A 23,402-nucleotide genomic window follows, 5' to 3' on the forward strand; every position below is an offset into this window, starting at 1 on the left:
AGGACAGGAGCTGAACTCGCTGTGTCAAGAGGGGACAGGAGCATGTGAGCCACTGCCTGGGACACGCACCTTGTTGTCTGTCCCAAAACAAGTCCAACTTCCCAGGGAAAACCAGTTCTTGTTCAGCACTTACCTCACCATTCCCCCTCTGCTGGGCTGAGGCTCCTCAGCCTGGAAGAGCTGGACCAGCAGGACTGGGACTGTCATCTCCTGGAGAAGGATGTGCTGGAGGTGGCTCCCCAAGGGTGATGGGAATCCCTCTCACTGTGCAGTGGGAGGTCCTGATCCCAGTACCAGGGACTGCTGAACTCCCCCATCCAGCCCCTGCACCTGCTCCAACAGCTCTGCTGAGCCTCAGCTGCTGCTGTTCCAGCCCCCTGCCCTCCTGTCCCAGTTATCCTAGAGCTGACAAGAGACTACAAACACATTTCTGGGGAAGATTTAAAACTCTTCTACTAAACCTCTGCTCCAGGGTGGCAGCAGGAATGACAATACCACACCTGTGCAGGCAGTAGTGCTGTACTGACCCTGGAAATGCCCTATACACCTCAGATTTCTTGTGCTACCTGCAAATGGATGTGATTTAGGTACAGCTGTTCCCAGTGATCAAATCCAGCATGGGACTGAATCCTCCCAGCTGGCTCCAGCTTGCTCTGCCAGTGCTTCACTGTGGCTCACTGCGGCACTGCCTCCCGTGGATGAACTTACCCAGCGTTTGCACAGCTCTACAATCAAATGGAATGGTGTTCAGTCAGTCACTTTTTGGGAAAAGGAATGATGCTTTGAGGACTGTGGGCCCTGTACCTGGCACTGATGGACTGGTGGTAGCACACAGCCACTGGGTCACCCCCAGCCACCAGGAGAGCAGAGAGTTCGCACAGCAAGTGTGAAACACGACTGTTCCTGGAGCACAACGTATTCCCACCAGCATCTGCTCTTTAGGTACAGGGATGGATTAGCAGTTTCTTTTGTATTAGAAAGTAACTCAACGCCTCCTCTCCCCATTTTGCCATTTCTCTCCACAGTACCTGTGTCACAGTTCAGAATCCTGACAGGAAAACTAATGAGTCAGTGCACTAAATTCTACAGTAATTCCAGGTACCTGCCAGCAGAAACCGTGGAATACGAGGATTGCTTTCAGAACCTTTAGGTAGTCACGATGAAGGAGAAAATACAAGATTAATCAGTGCAGCTGGAGATGTGAGACACGAGCAGAAGGGCTGGACACAGAATGCCATGGGGCTGGGGCTGGGTCACACTGCCCTGCCTGCTCTGGGGCAGTGACAATTACACCACTTCACTGCTTCCATGGTAAGCTATTTTCTTCTTTTCCCCAAGGATTGTGTTTGTTCAGAGCATTCAGACCACATTTTCTGTTCAAGGAACAGGCTCTGCCCATTCAGCTCCAAACACCACAGCCCTTCCCAGCACTTCTATCCAAGCCTTGTGGAGTTGGATTTCTCCCCAACTCTTCAAAGTGTTGCCATGAAAACCTGACCCAGCTTCCAGGAAAGTTTTCCTGGTCCTTGAAAGCATTTCCCCAGCTGCTGAGAAACAGAGACTGTAACCAATGCAGGAAAAGGGGATCAGACACCAAAACCACATTCATGACAGTGACATCTCCTAAACCTTACAGAAATAATGATCCAGCTAAGGCAGACACAATCCTGTGCCCTCCTGTGCCCCAAACACTACAAAGCACTGGCAGGGTCCAGCCCCAGAAGCTGCATTAATCCCAAATATACATCAATATTCCAAACACACTTGTTGAGTAATTTCAACTTAGTTAATTTGCTGAATAAAATTTAATTTTATTTAAAAAAATCTTATACACTATTATTCACCTAGCCCTAGTTGTGAACAGATTCTCACTTCTGAAAATAAACCACATTCTAGTCAATTCATTCAACACCAAATTAAATTACTAGTACTGGATTTTTTTTTCTTAAAAAAAGTATGTTAAAACTTTACTTTTTTTTTTATTTTTAAAACCTCTAAAGAAAACGTTGCAATTGTACAGAAATGCTTCTTTTCAGGTTAAGCTTTTTTTTTTTTTTAAATGCCTGTTATAAATCCAGCTTGTGTAGAGTTTTTTTTCATAGTTTTTTAATGTATTATCTGCAGAGACATTGTAACAGTTCCATTGTGTAGATGAACACAAAACTTGTACAGATTTCTCATATTTGGTCTTAAGGTAAATAGTTTCCAAAAGCTGCCTAAAATAACCACTCCAAACTGTTCAGTCCATTGTGAAAATACAGTTTTTCCTTTCGTAGCAGGAAAGGAAGTATAAATAATGCATCTTTATTACAGAACAGGACAAAAACCAGATTCCGATGGAACCAACTCTGGCTCCCACTCACCTGGCTGCAGGAGGAACTAAGACGTTGTGTGAGTTGAAGACTGAACAGCAGCCTTGTTTCAATTGAATTTTGAAATGTAAAGTGGAATCTATTACCACATTAAAGTGAGAAATTACCGATACATTTTAAAATGTTCAACTGCAGAACACACACTTAAAAAAAAAAAAAAAAAAAAAAATTATTACCATAATCTGGTAGCCACTGTTAGAAAACCACAACAGCTACTGGTCATGGAGACCCCGAGGTCAGTGTCTGACATCAAAGTGTTACAGAGAAACGGGGCAGATTCATTTCTACTGAAGGGTGCTTAAGCTTAAAAATATCGAATATACCTCTGACAAGATAATTTTACTCTTTTTAAAAGGACTCGTGATAAAGAATTTTATCTTTCTAAATGAAGAACAGTCTGTTATCTTAAACATACACAATATTAAGCGAGACTCTTGTTTTACTTTAGACTGGAAAAATATGCCAGGGACAGTCAAAGTCAACACAAAGTAACAAACAGCAAAAGGTAGCAGAGAGAGAAACAGGTAAGTGCAGCTCTGGTCAAATCCATAGCAGTTCTTTACGTCAGTTAACGGCTCATTTACATCAGAGTTTCTAATCAGTTACATGCAAGCCCAAAGAAGCGTTTGATCACTACACATGGTAATAAAATTTGATTAAATTTATCAGGCAACTGCTAAAATATGAAAATTTGCAGATGTAATAAAGTAGCTTTATCTGAACTTGAACAGGACAGACAAAAGTAAATCATTCCGTTGGTTAAAAAAACCCTACATTCAGTTTTTTACCAAACAAAATTTCACATGAAAAGTAGTTGTGTGATTCCAAAGTTTCCGGAGTAGAAATGGAGTGATTTGAAATGTCAAAGACCCCATTGTTTTGCAAAGAAATGAAAATACACCTCAAAAATTTCTAATTCCACATGTGAACAACAAAATACTGCATATCTATCAACAACTGCATGGGTGGGTGGTTCGGAAAGGCTTAGCTGCCACGGTGTCGGAATGGCTCCTGCCTCTGTTCCCTTTAGGAATATACAATCCTTTGCAACCAGTCACACTAAGCGCTATCATGCTGCCGTTACACTGAGATCCTCAGTCCTGGGAATAATCTGACAGATCCTGTTAAAGCTGCAGCCCTCCCAGCACACACAGTCCGTGGGGCAGGAGGGGCGGGGGGCACAGCCTCTACAACAACATGGTTCTGCAGTTTGACTTTAAATTACCAAGTTTTAAGGCCACCTGTGTTGGGTTTTGTTTCAGTGCTGAAAGTTGAAGTCTGATCACAGGGCCCCTTTCCCCACTGCGTGAGAACATGTTCCAACATTTTAGGTGTTAGATTTAAGTGTCTCCTTTTGGCACCACGGAGTTTGTTTTTGTTGGTTTTTTGTGTTTTTTGTTTTTTTTTTTTAAAAAAAAAGAAAAAAAAAGAAAACTCCCCCTAAAGTTTCTAGTTCTGGCTGCCTTTGTCACTCACTGCCACGGGTGGGGTGTCCACGTTCACAGCTATGACTATGCTCTCTCCATCCTCTGTTTTGATACGTTTGAGTTCCTGCTGTTCCGACTGGTCTCCGTTCTGGCGCTTGGTGGGAAGCGATGCCGATGCGGACGCGTGGGTTGCTAACATATGCAAAGGACTTGCAGCAGCTGCAAAAAAGAGAATACAAACTTCAGCACCCTGATCCTTGTCAAACTAGATACAGGGAGCAAAACTGCTCCGTCACTGAGTGATCAATTCCTTTATTGGTACCACGAGGTATTGGCAGGCCCAGGTGAGATTCTGGCACGATTGTTTTATCTGCACAAACCTGCTGTGCAGATTAAGGACATTTTCTCAAATCACTCAACATTCAAACAGATTTGGACCCAGACAGGAGAACAGGGAAACAGCTGCATTTAGCCACTGAGAAGCTGAAGACGGGGAAGGATTCGATGACTGAAGATTTAGCAAACCTACACCATAACTTGTGACAGAACAGAAGTGGATCCACAATCCACAATCCCCTTTGGTACGTTCTGGCCAGGTCTCTGATCCCTGCAGATGGGTGACGTGACCTGGTAGGAGAGCAGGGCCATGCCTGACCCAGCTGGGGCTGGAGGTTACTGCAGGGAAAGCTTGGGAATCTCAGAGCCAGGAGAGGCACAATGACAGGAGCAGCAATTCCCCTGCAATGGGTAACGAGGTATTTGCCAAAGCTAAGGAGAAGGCAGGGCTGGAACAAGTCCCAGTGGTCAGCAATGACCCAGGTGACAAAATACAAATGCACAAGTGAGTCACAGCAGGAGAGGTACAGTTCAAACATTCCATACAAGATTTTAATCTTTCTCCTTCCACAGATGAGGCAGCAGAAGTCACTGCTCATGGATGAGTACAAACCTTGAGACCCCTGAGGTTCCTCCCTCTGCCCACGAGCAGCCCCTTCCTCAACACCAACCCTGATTAAATCCACTATTCAAATGTCTTCACAAACAATGCAAAATGCTAATTACAGGTTTCTTTGCTCATTGCACTTCATGAAATTTTATCTAAACATTATCAAACCACCTGCTTTCTTTCCAGCTCCCTTCCCTCAGCACCACTTCACTGACATCACCATGGCATTCCCTGCTAGTGGAGATTAAGCATCAAGTTCATAAGAAATTAAATTACTACTTGCTAAACTTGTAGTTTGTTATCAGTAAGCTGTCCTAGAGTGTATCACGTCTGCAGGAACCAAGCTGTAAAGGAATTTGTCCTGGGATCTCAGCAGTCATTCAGCTGTCACATTAGAAAAGATGCTCCTTGTACCACTTCTGAATAGGAGCCATGGAGATGGAACTTGTGAATAAAAGGCCTTCCTGAAAATGTTGTGTTGCTTAAATATAAACAAGAAGTTCACCCCTCACCTTCAAACACACATTAAGACAATCACTGCACTTTTCTGTTGCATCCTTCCAGTGGAAAGTGTCCCTTCCATGGCAGGGGGATGGAATGAGATGAACTTTCATGTCCCTCCTGACCAAAACCTTTCTGTGGTTCTGTCATTTTTCACTCCAGGGTCTGGTGGTGAGACCCTGTGGCTGCTGTGTGGGAGTAGGAAACACACAAAAGAACGATGATGTTTGAAATCTACACTCAAAGCTGAGATAGAGAATACTGAGTTATGAAATTTTCTTATGGACCCAAGAGCTCCCAGCTGACTCACAGGGACCAAGCAATGCTGCCAAGCTGTTCTGCTGAGAGCAGGGAGCACCTGCTTTACTACACATGGAAAATGGAACAGGATTTGCTCTGCATTTCTTCTCAGATGACACAAACCTTACTTCACCACAGACACACACACGAATGTGTGTGTGAACACAGCCATGTGTGTTGGACAGACACAAGGACAAACACAAACAAATCTGTGTTTCTGAGGGCTCAGCTCTCCCTTTAGATGCTCTGCCTGAGAATTACCCGGTTCCTTGCTGGTTTAGGAGTTACTGTAACAAGAGACCAGGACCTGGAGCACACCTCACTCCACACCCTTCACACACACAGACAACAGTGGGAAGCATCACAGCTCTACTTCTGTGTGCAGCCACATTCCCTGCACACCCTGCAGCCCTCAGCTCTGTGCCAGGGAATGTTCAAATCAGCTGACTTTTCAGAATCCAGGAAAAAGAAAAAAAGAATTATTCCTTACATTTAAAAATAGCTTTTCAGTATATTTCACACGGCTCTCAGCTCTATTCACACATCCCTTCTGACACAGAAAGTGCACCTCAAGTCTGTGATGCTTTTGCTGCTCTTAAGCTGGAAGTGAAGTGGCAGCAGCCAGAACACAACCTATAAATGTCAGTGATGGCAAAGGAGTAAAAAGGAAATGAAGCAGATAATTCACTCCATTAGAAAGACTTCTGAGCAGAAATGCAGGTAATAAATTGATATAAGACAGCCCTAAAAGTATTTCTGTAAACATATGACAAAAACCTCTCCTTCAGCATCAGATAATAAATAAAGCAAAAGTTTTAGAACAAGCTGTGAGGACCTGGCAGCAGAGCAAACCTGCCCGTGCTGGGGCAAGAGGGAATGTGTGCAATGAGGACAAAGCGCTGCTTCCTGCTCAGCCTGCCAAGGCCCAGAGGGGAATGATGGATTCAGGCAAGAACCACCTCAAAACCTTACAGAATTCAGGTTCAATAAAATCATCATAAAAAGTAACAGTTCAAAGAGCCAACCCACAAGCAAGTTCTGGTTTTCCTGATGGTGGCTTCCAACAAACCACCTGGGAGCAGGAACCCTTTTAACAGCTCTGACCTACAGGAACTTCTTTTAAAACTTGTTTGTATCCCGGGTTAGGGAGGAGAGAGGATGGGTTGTCACCACTAAGTACATCCCTAGAACAACCACAAAGAGAATAAAGAGATGTTCAGGCAAAGAGAAGTGAGGAGGAACTGGTTCTTCCCAATGGAGAGGGGAGAGAGGGGAGAGAGGGAGAGAGGGGAGAGAGGGGAGAGAGGGGAGAGAGGGGAGAGAGGGGAGAGAGGGGAGAGAGGGGAGAGAGGGGAGAGAGGGGAGAGAGGGGAGAGAGGGGAGAGAGGGGAGAGAGGGGAGAGAGGGGAGAGAGGGGAGAGAGGGGAGAGAGGGGAGAGAGGGGAGAGAGGGGAGAGAGGAGGAGGAGAGAGGAGGAGAGAGGAGGAGAGAGGAGGAGAGAGGAGGAGAGAGGAGGAGAGAGGAGGAGAGAGGAGGAGAGAGGAGGAGGAGAGAGGAGGAGGAGAGAGGAGGAGGAGAGAGGAGGAGGAGAGAGGAGGAGGAGAGAGGAGGAGGAGAGAGGAGGAGGAGAGAGGAGGAGGAGAGAGGAGGAGGAGAGAGGAGGAGGAGAGAGGAGGAGGAGAGAGGAGGAGGAGAGAGGAGGAGGAGAGAGGAGGAGGAGAGAGGAGGAGGAGAGAGGAGGAGGAGAGAGGAGGAGGAGAGAGGAGGGAGGAGGAGGAGAGAGGAGGAGGAGGAGGAGGAGGAGAGAGGAGGAGGAGGAGAGAGGAGGAGGAGGAGAGAGGAGGAGGAGGAGAGAGGAGGAGGAGGAGAGAGGAGGAGGAGGAGAGAGGAGGAGGAGGAGAGAGGAGGAGGAGGAGAGAGGAGGAGGAGGAGAGAGGAGGAGGAGGAGAGAGGAGGAGGAGGAGAGAGGAGGAGGAGGAGAGAGGAGGAGGAGGAGAGAGGAGGAGGAGGAGAGGAGGAGGAGGAGAGAGGAGGAGGAGGAGAGAGGAGGAGGAGGAGAGAGGAGGAGGAGGAGAGAGGAGGAGGAGGAGAGAGGAGGAGGAGGAGAGAGGAGGAGGAGGAGAGAGGAGGAGGAGGAGAGAGGAGGAGGAGGAGAGGAGGAGGAGGAGAGAGGAGGAGGAGGAGAGGAGGAGGAGGAGAGAGGAGGAGGAGGAGAGAGGAGGAGGAGGAGAGAGGAGGAGGAGGAGAGAGGAGGAGGAGGAGAGAGGAGGAGGAGGAGAGAGGAGGAGGAGGAGAGAGGAGGAGGAGGAGAGAGGAGGAGGAGGAGAGAGGAGGAGGAGGAGAGAGGAGGAGGAGGAGAGAGGAGGAGGAGGAGAGAGGAGGAGGAGGAGAGAGGAGGAGGAGGAGAGAGGAGGAGGAGGAGAGAGGAGGAGGAGGAGAGAGGAGGAGGAGGAGAGAGGAGGAGGAGGAGGAGGAGGAGGAGGAGAGAGGAGGAGGAGGAGAGAGGAGGAGGAGGAGAGAGGAGGAGGAGGAGAGAGGAGGAGGAGAGAGGAGGAGGAGGAGAGAGGAGGAGGAGGAGAGAGGAGGAGGAGGAGAGAGGAGGAGGAGGAGAGAGGAGGAGGAGAGAGGAGGAGGAGGAGAGAGGAGGAGGAGGAGAGAGGAGGAGGAGGAGAGAGGAGGAGGAGAGGAGGAGGAGAGAGGAGGAGGAGAGAGGAGGAGGAGAGAGGAGGAGGAGAGAGGAGGAGGAGAGAGGAGGAGGAGAGAGGAGGAGGAGAGAGGAGGAGGAGAGAGGAGGAGGAGAGAGGAGGAGGAGAGAGGAGGAGAAGAGAGGAGGAGAAGAGAGGAGGAGAAGAGGGGACATACCCGCGCTGCCCTGCCCCGCCACGGCGGCGCTCAGGGGCACGATGTGCGTTCCGTTCTGTGTGACAGCTTTGATGGGCAGCTGGTGCTGGCCCAGCGGCGCCTGCTGCACTATGGTAACTGTCTGTAAGGGGGTGGGCTGCGATGTCTGGATGATGCGGCCAGCAGCTCCTATTGCAGCATGGCTAATAGCAGGGAGAGGCTCCACTTTCACTGGAAAACAGCAGAGAAAATATGGTTCAAATTACCAAAGTGCTCAGGAAGCCCCTGGTTTCACTCAATCAGCCCTCAGTGTGTTGTTTTACTACTCGCTCCAACATAACTGAGAAATCACCATTCCAAATCTTCAGTTTTAGCCAAACACTTCAAGCAGTGCCCTGCAAGTATTGATGTCCCATCCCTGCCCCTCCCTGAATGAGGCCTGGAGCAACCTGGGATAGAGGAAGGCATCTCTGCCCATGGCAGGGGGTGGAACGAGAAGGGCTTTTAGGTCCTTCCACACCAAACTCCTGTATGGTTCTACGATTCTAGGTTTCAAATACTGACCCCCCTGAATAAAGAAGCGCCAAGACAACCCCACAGTCCTCACCTTTGACTTCCTTGTGGTCTCCATTCTCTTGAGGTTCTACCTTGGGCTGGGTGACCATAGCAGCTTGTGTGACGACCGCCTGTCCTGCGACAGTGTAAGTGTTTGCTGGTGCTAATCCAGTCACGTTGGTGACTGACACAGCTGGGATCTGGTGCACAACATGAACTGTCTGAACTACAGGCTGCTGGGAGGTCGATGTTGTCACGGGAGTTGCAACAGTGTAAGTGACGGGTTTGATAGCTTGTGGTAGCTGCCGTTGTACAGTAATTAAAACTGGCTGGCTAGAGAGAGGTGATCCTACCAAGAAAGAGGTCAAAATTAGACTGTCAATTTTCATTATTTCTTTTAAGCCTTCATTCATTTCGTTTAAACTTCACATTAAAACTTCAGAGAATTAACAAGCCCCTTCACTAACGCCTGAATGAGGCAAAAGGAAATGCTGGACAATAAAGGTTAGGACAAGTGGTTATTCCCAGCTCCAGGCTCAAGGGAAGGGCCCAGCAAGACCCACACACCATTTGGGCACCCCAGCTCTGCTCCCAGACAAGTGGTTAGCACTTATTGAAGTAAAGCCCTTTGCACAGATGGCTGTTGTGTGCAGCATGCCTGAACTGGGAATGCTCTCTGTGTGCTGCACTGGGAATCCTGAGGAATGCTCAGGACCACGTCTGCCCTCTGTAATGGGCACCACCAAGAAACTGGATGGCAAATGTGTATCAAAGGTAATTAAACAAACATATCCTTAGCCCAACATGCCTTATTCTTTTTTTGTTTTGAACAGGAAATTTCTTATCTCTCTTATCCTTCCAATTCTTTCATCCCCCCACCAACTCTGGAAGAATGACATGACCACAGATGTGTGAAAGGCATTTCCTTATTTCTGTAACACACACAACCTTACATTTTGGGGTTTTTTCCAAGAGAACTGTTACAAGACAGCAAAGTCCTACACAGGACAGAGGCACAGCCTCTCCTCAGTGACAACACGACCCCAGGTTCTGGAGCAGCCCCAGGTAACAACAGCCCCGTGTGTTCAAACAGACCCTCCCTGCCTGTTTCTGAGTTCCTCACAGATCTGCTCTGAATGTCAACAGGTGAAATACACTCTCATTTGTGGTGCACATATTAAGTCTTGGCAATATTTTGGTGTCAGCCCCCCAGCCCCAGTGCCGAGCTCAGGGCTCCTCACCTGGGGCACTCTGTGCAAATCGCGCTTCTTGTATGACGGCGAGTTTTGGCTGGATGGCGCTGGGCTCAGGTTCCATCGGGACAGGAGACCCTTCCCTGGACAGGCTCTCGGGGGTCTGGACGCCACTGGAGTGTGCAGACAACACTCCAGAGTGATTAGGAGAAGCTGGGGCACTTCTGTGGTTAGAAATGAAAGCAGCAGCTGATGTGTTTTAACTTCTGAACTGTGAAAGCCCATGACCTTCCTCTAATGAGACCGAAACACACTGCCAGCAGCAGGGGAGGGCACAGCTACAACCCAGAGCTCTGGATCTTTTAAAAAGCTTCTGTTAAAACAGGGACAGAATTTAAAAGCAAACTCCAGGTACAGTTAACGGAGAAGAAGTGGCTGGATGCCTTCTTAGGGAGACTCTAAATCTGTGAAACATGAACATTTCTTCTGGTGGAGAAGAACAATGAGCAAATCTGAGGCTACAAGGCAAGTAGAAAAAGATCTGCACCAGCAGAAAGGCCATAACTTTACAGAGGGAATAATTTAAACCCAGGTATTTCCCCATCACAGATTCTGCTCGAACATTATCAAACTGAATACACAATTGTCATCTCTAAGGTCAATAAAATGGTAGCCAGTATCTGAGAATTTTCTTTGTAAACATTTTAAAAATCCAGTAGATGGCAGTTAGAAATTAAAATTTTAATTCTGCAAAACCCATCAGAGGTAAAGCAAGGCTTGCATACATTAACAATCTGATAGTTAGTTATTGTAACCGAGTTCTTTACTGCTAAAAACAAGCAATAAACACAAGCCTGGTGTATGGGGCAGCCTCCTAATGAAACACACAGAATTCAAACACTGAGTCTGGATGAAATTAAATTACTAAACTTGTGAGTGTATCCGAAGCTATCAAGTCTGTAGCAGCCTGAAGATTAAACAACAGCCATAGTCTTTTTGTTGATCTGGTTTTCCTTACCTAGAAGAGAGTGGTCCCAGAGGGGTTCTAAAGCAAGGTACTCCCCTAGGCCGCCTTTTCCTAAAAGCCTGCTCTATTAATTTGCTTTCAGAGGCAGGGTCTATCCTCCAGAATGAGCCTTTGCCTGGTTCTTCCTGGGAACGTGGTACTTTGATGAAATAACGATTCAGAGAGAGATTGTGACGTATTGAATTCTATGGAACATAAAAAAATATGTAGAATTCATATAACTTTTCCAAGTCAGAATGTGGCCTACTGCAGCAGTTTGTACTATAGGAGACTCGGGGTTCAGCTCTTTAATTCCTTAATTTAACAGAACTCAGAGCACTACCAAGCAGTGCCATCAACCTGAAAGGACTTGCATTTGTCAAATCTTTCCCAACAATTAAAAACCCAGTATGCTAATTGGAAATAACAGGAATCCCATTTATTTCATTCTCTCATGAGAAACACGGTGATTGAAACCAATGTTTAGAACACTACAAATACTTGTGCAGAATGCAGTGTTAAAAACAAAACTAAAAATGATCAATGCTTGTACACAACCCTTCCCCAGGTGTCCCAGCTCCTCCCAGGAGGGCCAGCAGAACACAGCATATACTGATTCTGATCCTATGTGGTAATTCTGTTCCACAGTTCAGAAAGAAAAGGCTAAATTACACAAGTTCCAAAGGCACCTGGATTGTTGTGAATTCATCCACAGTCCAGTTTGTCTCGATAACAACGAAAAGAATTTAATGTGTCAATTAAAACCAAGTGGCAGCAGGTCCTGAACCAGCTCTTCCACATCTTTGTCACCACGGTCCCTTTGCACATTCCCACATCCTCAATTTGCTGCAACATTTCCCCCACTCCTCCACCAGAGCAATGCACAGAACTGCTGACACCCTCAAGTGGCTCTATCTGTGCTTGGCCTTGCACACAGAATTTCTTTTCATTTTCTTTTCTTTCATTTTTTAACATAGATAAACCCCCAAATCTCTCTCAATATTATCAGTGAACAAGAAGAGACTGATGCTAAGGATTCACCATGAAACACTTGTGGGGGAACAGAGGTAAATGGGAAAAAGCTTTATGTTAACAAAAGCTCTCAGAATTTTGCAAAGGGAATGTAAAACTTGCTCAAATATCTGAGTTCATGACCCTGATGGTAAGTTTGGAAAACTTAAAGCAGTGATAACCACATATGATTTCTTGAATGCAAACTGATGAAACCGGAGATGGCTTTTTCCCTGCCAAAAATGGAAACATAACTAGAAAGATGCCAAGAACATATTTATAAATTGTATTTATTCCTCCATATGCTAGAATAAAGGAATAGATCCAAAAGTACCTGCTAAAACAAATCCACAGAGAGGAGTCTTCAAATGCTCATCAAAATGAGACCATTGTATGCTCAAGATATAAATACCTCTGTTTCTTAAGGTATGGGACTGGGACACTCTGCATGTGTTTGTACTCTATGTTTTGAATAAAATGTGCATATATAGCCTCCAACATGATTTGAAACAGCTATCCTAAGTCACCCAAGCTCCAATCCAACTCCTAATGTGTAGAAGCTGGCAGAGCAGTGACTGAGCAGCATTTGATTTTCAGCTTTTCCAATTGTTTCTATGAATAGCTGCTGATTAATGACTCCAGAACACAGTGTCTGCTGTGCCTATCACCTTGGCTTTAGGAAGCATTACACCCCCAAATTCACACCCTGTTCTATGGCAGAGCTCTTTACCTCAGCATAACTCTGTGTGTGTGTGTTGGTTCATGATGCTCACAAAGCAACATCATCTACACAGATACTCAAGGTATGCAAAATAGGAAGCAAAACACACATCAACATTTTATAAACAGAGTCTTGTTGCTAAAACAACATGACTGCAGCCAGGATACTGCACTGTTATGTGGGAAAGGGAAACAAAAGAGACTTCCCAGTCACAACAGCCAAGTCCTTGACTAACCAAACCCTTAGCAAACAGCCAGGAACTGCTACGTTCCCCACTAACCTTGGGAGAGTGAGCCAGCTTTCATTTAGGCCATGAGACAAATAAGTAAGTGATTAATATTTAAAAATCTCTTCCTCTACAGGGAAGGCTAGTACTCTTCACTCTTCAACTTGTACAGCCAATGCTAACACTTCCTCACTTTCCCCTCACCCAGTGTCTCTCAGTTTGATCTCCCTGACAATACCTGCAGAGTGAGCAGACAGCTCACACTGCACCGTGTGCTCCAGGCATTCCAGACCCTGCAAACTCTGCTCCTGGGCCCCCAGAAACCCAGAACAGCACCAAAGGCACACAGCCTTCATGTGTGTCTGGGAAGGCTCTGCCAGACTGATTTGTACTCTGTTAGTCATCCTGGCAAAAGATAAGGCAGGTCTTGTGAAAATGAGAAGAAAGCAGAAATTAATTCTGCAACTGAAAGGTTTGGTCCAATTCTGTACAGGAATGGGCAAGTTCATGAAAAGTGCATGAGCCAGGGTGAGATAATGACAGATAACACACTTGTTCCTTCACCTGCTGCAAGGGCAGGATCACTGTTTTCAAACAGAACTGAACTTGGAGTATTGAATATCTCAATTTTGTCTCAAGATAGCAACATGGATATTTACACAACTGTAAGTTACAGAACGTGACACCATTCCTAGATAGCATACAGGATTCAAATCCAGTGCCAAACGTACTTTGCTTTCCCCAAAATGTGTCTGCATCCCTACTAGAGGTTTAGAGAACACCATTCCATCAATAAATCAGTATTTCAAATACAGACTAATGTGAATTGCCCACTTTGTCAGAAAACTTACAATCAGAAGAAAGACAACACACTCATTTGACAAATTCTATTTCTGAAGGGTTCCGAGGCTTACCAACTGCCTGCTCATGACCATTTACAGCTGCCACTATTGCTCACATGTACGAAAAAAGAATATTCCAGAAATCAAAATTACCTGCCAGCCCTTGTCTGCTGTCCTGTAGTAGGGATAATTTTTAGTTATGTGCGTATAAATTCCATTTAGTGTAAGCTGCTTATCCGGGGCCATTGTAATTGCTTGGACTATTAACTGTGCATAGGAGTAGGGTGGCTTAGAGTCATCCTGGACAAAAACAAGAAAAGTCTGCATCAACAAACTTTGAAGAGATACACACTGTTTACTAGATCAAAAGTCATAAAACATCATTATCTTGACTCAGGGCATTTTTGGATGATCAAAATCTTGAGGCAGAAAAGAAACTAAGAAAGCTTTGTTCTTCCGATTAGCAATTTTAGGAAAACATAAATTTTGCAGATATGTGTAACAGCAAAGAATTTTCAATAGCCTCCAAACAGATCTATAACTGAGACTGCACACAGACCCATCCCCAAAGGGCATGGGGTCAATCAATCAATCTCACATCTGATCACAAAACCCTACACATTGTTTTTAAAGCCTGGCATGTTAAATTACCACTCAGTGCTTACACCTTAGCAAACAAAACATCCCAAGTGTTCCATTCAGTTCAGGTGTAATTTCTGGGATTGGTTTCAAGCTGTGTTTACCTTTGGGCTGTCTCCCCCCGAAGCTTCCTTGTCGTTTTCTGACTGTGAATTGTCAGCCATCAAATGTAGGTCAGATGCTATTCCACGACTCATTTTGTACCCTGAAGAGCCTGCACCGCGGGGGCTCGATGGGCAGGAATTTGCAGCACTGTAGAGCATAAAAAGAAGATCCTACTATTTTGTTATACAGTATATCACCACATTATGTCTCATCAAAAAGCTTTTACTGCAGCAAAGCCACTACCAGAGCTGAGAGGCTGCAGCTAAAGGGCTGTCAGGGCTTCCATTCCAAACCACCTTCCATGCCTTGCTAACCCAGCCATGGAATCACAACCACTGCAGGAAGAAACCTTGCTCAGGCTTTCCTCCTCAAGCCAACAAGGATCAGCTGATTGATCAGGCTGTGATGTATTTGTGTAAGATTTGCCACCTTAAGTCCACCTAAACTGTATCAGCAACCACAGATTTTCAGACACTCGCTGGAAATGAGATACACATCCTGCATGGAATTTCTGCCATATGCTTGTGTTCAGTCTGCCCCCAAAAAATCATCTCTCCTGTGTAGTGTTTCTGCACATTTGGGAAAATATTGCAAGCAGTGAGATAAAAAAAGGTTTGATTCTCATTTAAATCAAAACCAGTATTATTTTAAGTGTTTACAGGTGTGTGCACATACTTACACATAGGTATGTGTATAAAAATAATAAAATTATCTATAAATGAGATGCATCAGCACTGACTCAGCTGATTTAATGCAGTATTAGGCCAACAGAGCAGATACACTGTTCAAAAGAGAAGGTGCCAAACACTAAACAAGTATCTCCTAACACTTCACATTTTGCCATCCATCACAGAAAAACAAATAAAACTGTATATAATTCCACTGGAACATCTTTCTACCAGCAGCCCCCTGCCTTGCAGAGTCCACAGGAACTGCAGCTGCATGATGACAATTTTCTTCTACGATTTCTTTTTAGCCAAGGGGAAAGAAAATCAGCAGGTGAGGTCCATCCCCTTCCCCAAAATAATTTTGGCAGCTCTCTTACAAGGACACACGCTCTCTGTAATTCATACTGCAGGTGATTTCAAGGCAGCCCTCAGAAATTCCAAAGAACTAGAAATCTCAATAGCTGCACCTGCTGTGCCCCCAGAACCAGCCTTAGCTCCAAAAATAATCTTTAATCTTTGAATCTATGGTTCAAAACATCAACAACATATAAATCTAGACAATGTTATTTAGATCTATACACTAAAGCTTTAACTATTTTCATCTGTCAAGGTTTGTTTGTCTGCCTGGGCCCTCAAGTTTTTTCCTACCTCCTTTTTAATGTACAGAAGGAGACAAACACTATAGACTTGGCAATATATATTGAAAGTAAGAAAGCTTCACTTCCCAATAAATCCAATGATTTGTTACTATTGATATACTTACTGTAAGAGAGAGATGGCATTTCTTAAGTGCTGTACAGAAGAATCCTTGGCTATAGCCAAAATGTGTAGCTAATTTATTTTTTTTAGATATGGGTCACTCCAGCTCTGTGTTTTCACGTATCAGCTGACAACATCCCTCTGCTCTGCTCACTTCAGCATATATTGACAAAGCGACACATATGGTATAATCAAAGCAAGTTTACAAGTCTTCTACAAAACAGGATGATTTGCAGAGAAACTGTCAGGCTTTGCTCTCAAAATAGATTCAAAACTGTCATCTCTTTTTTTTTTTTTTCTTTTTTTTTCCCTGTAATAAACTGCTCAACAGGTGCATGAAAGCCCTGAAGAGAATTACAAAATTCAGAGCAAGGCAAAGACAGTGGTGATAGATGGGATATTATCTGAAATATTTGTGAGCTGCTCTGTCATTGGCAAGATGTGTTTTCTCTGAATTCTTATAAGAAAGCAAACCAGACAAGTCTAGATATCTTTTCTCTCAGCTTCCATCATTTAGGCAGGTGTCATTAAACACTCCCACATAGAGACCAAGAGCTTGGCAAGCATGCAAGAAGTCAATTATGCTTCCATTCAAATCTCATTAACAAGTTGTACCTTTTTAAAAAGCAAGCACAGGCAGTTCTTTGCTCAAGTGAAGACCCAGGAAGTGAGAGGGGACAAAAAAGCTTTCAAAGCCACGTACATGACTGAAACAACTTGCAGTGTTGGAAGTTTTGCTCCTGAAAAATTCCATCCATGAAGTAATTTTACCTGTTTGTGAGGATGGGTTGCTTGTGTTTACTTGTGTTTGGTCACAAGTAACTGGTGGGACAAGGGCTGCAATTACCAAACAAGCAGCAGGGCAAGGAAAAGTCTGTTTTCCATACCAATAATAACCCAAACCATCATTTTTCCTGATGATAAACTTCAGGAGAACAGTGGCAAATCAGGACATTTTAAAATGGTATAATTTAAAATTGTCTGATTTGAAGAGCTGCAATAAGCATGCAAGCGCAAAAAGCAATTTAAATTGTTGGAATGCAAGAAAAATGCCAGGTTCCTGAGCAGACTATTACACATTGAACATGTTAAACCAGAGTATCACAGACTGTTCATGCAACTATGTCAGCAGAAAGGAGGTTTCTTGAGGAAGGTAAGGCTGAGCTTCAGCTGAATTTTGACCTCACAAGCAAAATACAGAATGAGAAAGTTGTGCTGAGCCTGATTCTACGTGGCCCTGATCCCACCTGCAGGGTTTAAATACCTGATAGTTCCTGTGGGAGAAGGGAGAGGGCTGATCAGGTGAGCCATGTTGTCTGGAATGTTTATTGTTAAGGGAGAGATCTGGGGTTGCACAGGCTTCACTGGGGACTCGGGGGCCTCCTGTTTTTCTCTCTTTTCATTGGACAGAGCTGTGAATGTTATCTTGATGTTTGTGCTGGGAAACCTGAAAGTACAGCTGAAAAATAAAAAAACAAACAAACAAACAAATATATGAGCCACTTGTTTACAGAATGTAAGACTTTCTGAATAACTTGCATGTTATCACCTAAGCCCATTTAGAATTTATAAGCTACAGCATTTATGTAATTACCCATGACCATCTTCATTTTACAGATCACACAGGGAGAACAATGTGAGCAGAAAAAGATCCCCAAATAAACAACTGACATTTGTAGAGGAATACAAGGAAATGCAATTCTTTCTAATATGGGCAGTTTTATTGTCCCTAAATTTCTTGAGGTTAATCCTGATCTTGCAGTAGCCCCAAAGCAAAGCTATTTTAAAAACAAAAACTTGTTATTTTATGATGCCAAGGAATGGCTTCAGCAAATGAACAAGCTGGTCCATGATAGCAGAATTGATCAGAAGCATAAAGGTTGGCTAATTTGAGGTCTAACCAGTTTCACAGACTGGTATAAGAGATTTGGGTTCTTTCCTCTTAAAATACCTATTTAACTAAACATACACCAATTCTAATTCTGCTCATTTACAGAGTATACTGCTGCTTTAGTACTACATTCAAATACCTTTTTCAGAGCTGAATTTAAGACCCTATTTCAGTAAACTGCCTATTTTCATGTATTACCAAGGATTACATACCTAAATTTAATGACAAACAATAAATTAACAATGTGGAACTGTTTAAAATTTGAAAAATAAAATACAATGAATGTACCTTAGGATAATCCCCTTTCTACATCCCTGTGCACAGCATTTAGAATTGAACTCAATTAAACAGGACACGCTTGTTTCTAACTTCTCAGTAAATAAATTTGCTCAATCTTGAGCAAATAAGAAACTAAATTTTGTCTCAACAAAAGCATCTATAAAAATACAGTTCAAATAACTTCACTGCCTCCTCATCCTTAAGTTGTTAGACTACACTGAGCACTAAACACAGGATGACATTTACACACCTCCCACATGATGAAAAGGACTTTCCAACGACACTATACCCAGAAACAAACCTCACAAAATGTTGGGGTTTGGGTTTGTTTTGCTTTTAAGTGCTTCTAGGCAGATCTAGTTTTATACAGAAAGGAAAGAGGCACAGGCTGGAACAAGGGGTAAGAAATGAGCTATGAATGCAAAATACAGACTGTAAATAAAAGTGATCATTTCTCTGGAAAAATATATTAAACATAAAAGTGATGTAAGAATTGGCAGGAACGCTCAGCTGCGGAGTAGCCTTAGAAATGAACTCTCATGTGTTTTGGCTTTCATATCTTAAAATGAATCTAAGGATGTTTATAGAACAAAGGCAGCATTTGATTTTCACCATGTCCCTTGCCACATGCACCACAGTGGTTCTTTTACCCTACAATCCACACTCAAGGATCAGGAAAAAGAGAAAGAATTGACAGTGACCTTCCTTTTTCTCTGTCTTACTTCTGAGTACGGACCGTGTCCGCATTTAACAGACGACCTATTTCTGAAACATGCTCAATGTACTAAATTGGGAACAGAATCTATGCCAAAAAACTGCACAGGCATTTCAGCAAAGGAAGTTAAATGGACCAATTTCTGGGTTGGGTTTTTTTAATATATTCAGTAGCAACTCATTTATTCGCTTTTTCCAGTAGAAAGTATTTTGTGCTTGTGTCTTTTTAGTGACAACAGAAAAGAGTCTTGGTTGTTTTGCTAATAAAATTATTTTCCAAGCATTTCTTTTAAGCAGCAATAAAAAACAACACTCAAGTGTATGCAAAGACTAAGTAAAAATCCCTGTGAAGAAGTGAACAACATCTGTTTGACACTGACAGAGATGAAAATTTTAGTCACCTTGCCTATGCATTTCATGAGGCTATTCCATACCTGTAAATTTACCTTAAATGATTTTTAGACCAAATTTATTTCAAGTCAAGAAAAACATGGGAATAATTTGACATGGCTTTAGGTGCTAATTCCTTGGTTAGAGTCCTTATTGCCTGGTAAAAAGCCACCCCCGTGCACAGCACTGAGGAACCGGAGTCCTCCCGTGGCACACCAGGGTGAGGATGGGGAAGAGGTGCATCTCCACAACTTCAAACACAAGTATCAGGAAGATGGAAAGGCAGAAAAGGAATACTCAGCAGTTCCTTTGATATTCCATGTAGGCATACATATATTAAAAGATCTCCCTTCTTACCCTACTGCAGCCCTGAATTCATCACCTCCCCGTGGGCTTCTCTGCAAACAAGGTGGCAGCACAGCCATGGGGCTCTCAAATCTTCAGCAAGGTGGGAAAAAAACACCCCAAAAAGCAGCCCTAATCACAGGAGCTTTCACCAGCCAGGGGGACTCCAGAGTTCTACATAAACCTGTGTCAAACAAACTTGGAACTGACAGACATGAAAACCCAGAGGCATCCCCAGTGCAGTTTACATTTCCCATGCTGAGCCTGAAAGGCCAGTGTAAGTAAAGGAAAATACAATGTACTTACAAATCCCTCTCTGGTTAGAGAAATAAACACCTGAATATTATCAAAAGACCACATCTGTCGATTGATTCATATTTGCAAACAGTTTTTTTAATGGAAGGATATTTTTATAGATGGAATTCAGCCCAAAAGCAGAATAAAGAGTGTATACTAACCAACAGAATTCCTGAATAAATTGCAGTTATGCAAATGTATTATATTTACATCCAAAATCAAAGTACAGAACATGTTCTAATTTGATCAAAATCAAGCTGGTTTTGGCATATTCTTTAGTTATACAATGAACTAAACAAAAACCACAGAAACACCCTCAGGGAGAGACCTCATCAAACATTTAGCCCTCAACAAGCTGAATTGGGTTTTACTCACTGTTCAAAAGTTTACAATAGTTCCACAATACCACAGGATGGCTGCTGGAAGAGATGCTCATCTAGACAACCCACTTACACAAAACATCCCAAAGAAATAAAGCAGTTTTGTAAATTTATTGATGACAAGTCCAGGTGAATGTCACAACACAGCCACTGCACAACCCAGGGAACACAGAGGAGGTGTCACAACTAAAATGCAACTCATTACCCTAATTATTCTTCTTTAAATTTAAAAAAAAAGGCTCATTGTGGGTTAACTACTGGAAAACAGACAACAAGCATCACATCATGTCAAACTATTCTGTAGACAACTCTTCTGTATCTGCAGTTCCCAGGCAAACAGCAATGCTGATCCAGGCAGGACCTCTGCAGTTTAGGAACTTTGCAGGGTGCCAGAGAAGTGTCTCAGGGTAAAAACTGTACAAAGTCTGGTTTTGTCACATCCGGTTTTCCAATATTTTCTCGCTTCCCCTCAGCAATTCTGTCCATACTGCAGGGAAAAGCTGATGATACATTTGTAGTTCTGCCTGTGTGAAAATACCATCTGACTGGGAAGGAGGAATTTCATCCTGTCTTTATCTGGGAAACCAAAACACAGCAGAAGAATTCAATTTCTTCCCTGTACATAAACCCTGCTGTGACACCCAATGCCTCAATATCCTTTGAATTATTCCAGTTTAATTGCCTTCTAAGAACCAGGACCAAAATCAGACAGAAGCTGCCATGCCACTTTGATCAGCAGCTTCTTTTATCAGCACCTCCAGATTTTACATTCAAATAGATTATAAGGGTTCAGCAGTGATAACCCCTGAAGTCATGGTAGTAACAACTGCACAGCTCAATTCCTTCACACTGACTGTGATACTGAACCCCTGTTAACTTAAAATCCCCCTGAGATTTAAACAGATCTAAAAGAATAACAAGATGCCTGGGTTTGAACTCTTGTTGATTTACTGAGAACCAAGGACAGCTTCAACTTTTCACATTAAAAAGCCAAGACTCAAAAAAGAACCCAGTCAGCATCTGGGAGACTGCCTGTGTCGATTTTTTTGACTTCAATCACTTTCAAGGTGAACATGGGCAGAGTTAACTCCCAACAAAGACAAGCAGAGGTCATTATCAACATCTGCTCCACCAAAAACAGCTTTTCCACTTCAGTTTTCTCTGACAGCCCAGCAGCCTGAGATGATACTATTTGTACTTCCTTCTGCTATTTTGATCAGTGAACTAAGAAAAAACCATGGAAATCACCATACTTCTAGCTATGGTCTCCTTTCCATGGAAGGGAGATTCAAAACTAATCCATTTTCTAATTCCTCTTCCCTACCTACTTGTGATCTACTTCCCAAACATTCCCCTTGCTCCAGTAAAAATGACTCTCACAACCAATTAATTTATTTATACTCTGGGAGAAGATGTGCACACTGACACTTTATCACCTACAGTGCACACTCCCAGGCCCACTTTTGAAATATCTGTATTTTGAAAGTCAAGCAAAAATTGAGTTTTTACATCTTTCAGACACAATTAAAGAGAAATTGAGTTTGGAAGACACCTCTGAAAGTGTCCAGCCCAATCTCCTGCTCAAAGCAGGGTAACTTCCAAGTTAGATCAGGTGGCTCAGGGCTTTGTCTCTCCAAATTTTGAAGCTTTCCAAACACAGAGTTGGGCAGCTCATTTCCTCTAATTACACTCTCAAGCAGTGAACAGTTTTCTCATGTGTACAGGTACAAATTCTGCAACTCCCACAGCTGCTTGTGCCCAAACTGTGAGCCTGGTGGCACAGCCTGGCCCCAGGCTTCCTACAGCCACTCGTTAGGCAGGGCAAGGCTGCACTAAGATCCACTCTTGGGATTCTCCAGGAAAAAAAATTAATTTAAATCAAGGTCCTTAAGCCTCTCCCTCTGCCCTGAGCATTCCAGCAGCAAATCCATTCAAGCAAGTGCCCACTGGAACGTGGTGCTTGGAAATCACAATTTGATTGACTTCCTGCTAATGGGTAAATTTCACTTTGAAAGCACAAGGACCCCAATTTCATCTTTTCTCCATTTGCTGCTTCATTTATTATTGATTCCATCACAATGGATTAATAGGATATTAATTATAGATTAAACAATATGTGGCTGTGGTTTTTAAATGGTTTTTAAATAAGCAAGACTTAAAAGATGAGTCTTAAAAAGTACAACTAGAAATAACATGGAACTGAAAAAAGCTCAACAAATTGAAGCATGATTACATATTTCAGTGTCTGAATTTTCTACCAAAAGGTTTCTGACTGCCCAACACCAAGAGCAGGCATACTGAATTATTCACGTCCAGAATTTATTTTTAAGACTTTGAGCTGTGTTTAATTGAACTGGGAGTCAATACCACAGTCCATTTCTGGAACAGAGTCATCACCTTTAGAGCTAAAAGAATCAACAAACCTAAAACTTATTAAGAAGACAAACTGAACTGCTGCTTTTATTTCAAGATAATCTAAAAGTACCCAACAGTTCAAAGTCTGGGCTTCCATACTGATAACAAAGATTATTAAAAGAGAAAATAATAATATTAACAAATAATTAAAGATTTAATTAAAATTAATTAAAATAAACAATAACAATAGAAATAATAAAATATTAAAATAAATCCACCCAAATAGTCATCTATATTGAGTAGCCTCCTGAAAACTCCCAGCACTAAATGATTACTAATAAAGTAAAGATTATTAAGAAAATATCATGCAATTTTTTACACTAGGCATTGTCTTGATTCTTTAAACAGAAATAACTGTCAAGATATTTGTTTTACAAAGTCTTTTCTAGGATTACATTACAAAAGTATTGTTGTAACACTGTGCCAACACCAAGATTATAGGAAAAGTTATTATGGATACACTGAAAAAAAGAGTCATCCAGTATAAAACTAGTCAGATTATAATGATTTTCTTATAATCCTAAACAGGAATAACTTTCTTAATGGGTAATTTGTCCATGTAGGTGCTTGTTCACCTAC

At 43.1% G+C, this 23,402-nt stretch overlaps 1 protein-coding gene across 2 annotated transcripts in view; it reads right to left on the reverse strand.

Annotated features, from left to right (window-relative positions):
- Positions 1–1,786: 1,786 nt before the first annotated feature.
- The window catches only part of FOXK2 (forkhead box K2), a 55,977-nt gene continuing 34,361 nt past the window's right edge, over positions 1,787–23,402 (reverse strand). For both annotated transcript variants that reach the window (XM_086857218.1, XM_086857217.1), the window contains exons 2-9: positions 17,377–17,571; positions 14,685–14,832; positions 14,095–14,241; positions 11,154–11,347; positions 10,184–10,359; positions 8,995–9,291; positions 8,409–8,618; positions 1,787–4,018 (exon numbers count right to left, since the gene is read on the reverse strand). In XM_086857218.1, the coding sequence (XP_086713344.1) occupies positions 3,822–4,018; positions 8,409–8,618; positions 8,995–9,291; positions 10,184–10,359; positions 11,154–11,347; positions 14,095–14,241; positions 14,685–14,832; positions 17,377–17,571 (1,564 nt within the window). In that variant the 3' untranslated portion in view covers positions 1,787–3,821. The remainder of the gene's footprint in view (positions 4,019–8,408; positions 8,619–8,994; positions 9,292–10,183; positions 10,360–11,153; positions 11,348–14,094; positions 14,242–14,684; positions 14,833–17,376; positions 17,572–23,402) is intronic.

This window comes from Cyanistes caeruleus, chromosome 19 (genome assembly GCF_971803275.1).
Source record: "Cyanistes caeruleus chromosome 19, bCyaCae1.hap1.1, whole genome shotgun sequence".
NCBI lineage: Eukaryota > Metazoa > Chordata > Aves > Passeriformes > Paridae > Cyanistes > Cyanistes caeruleus.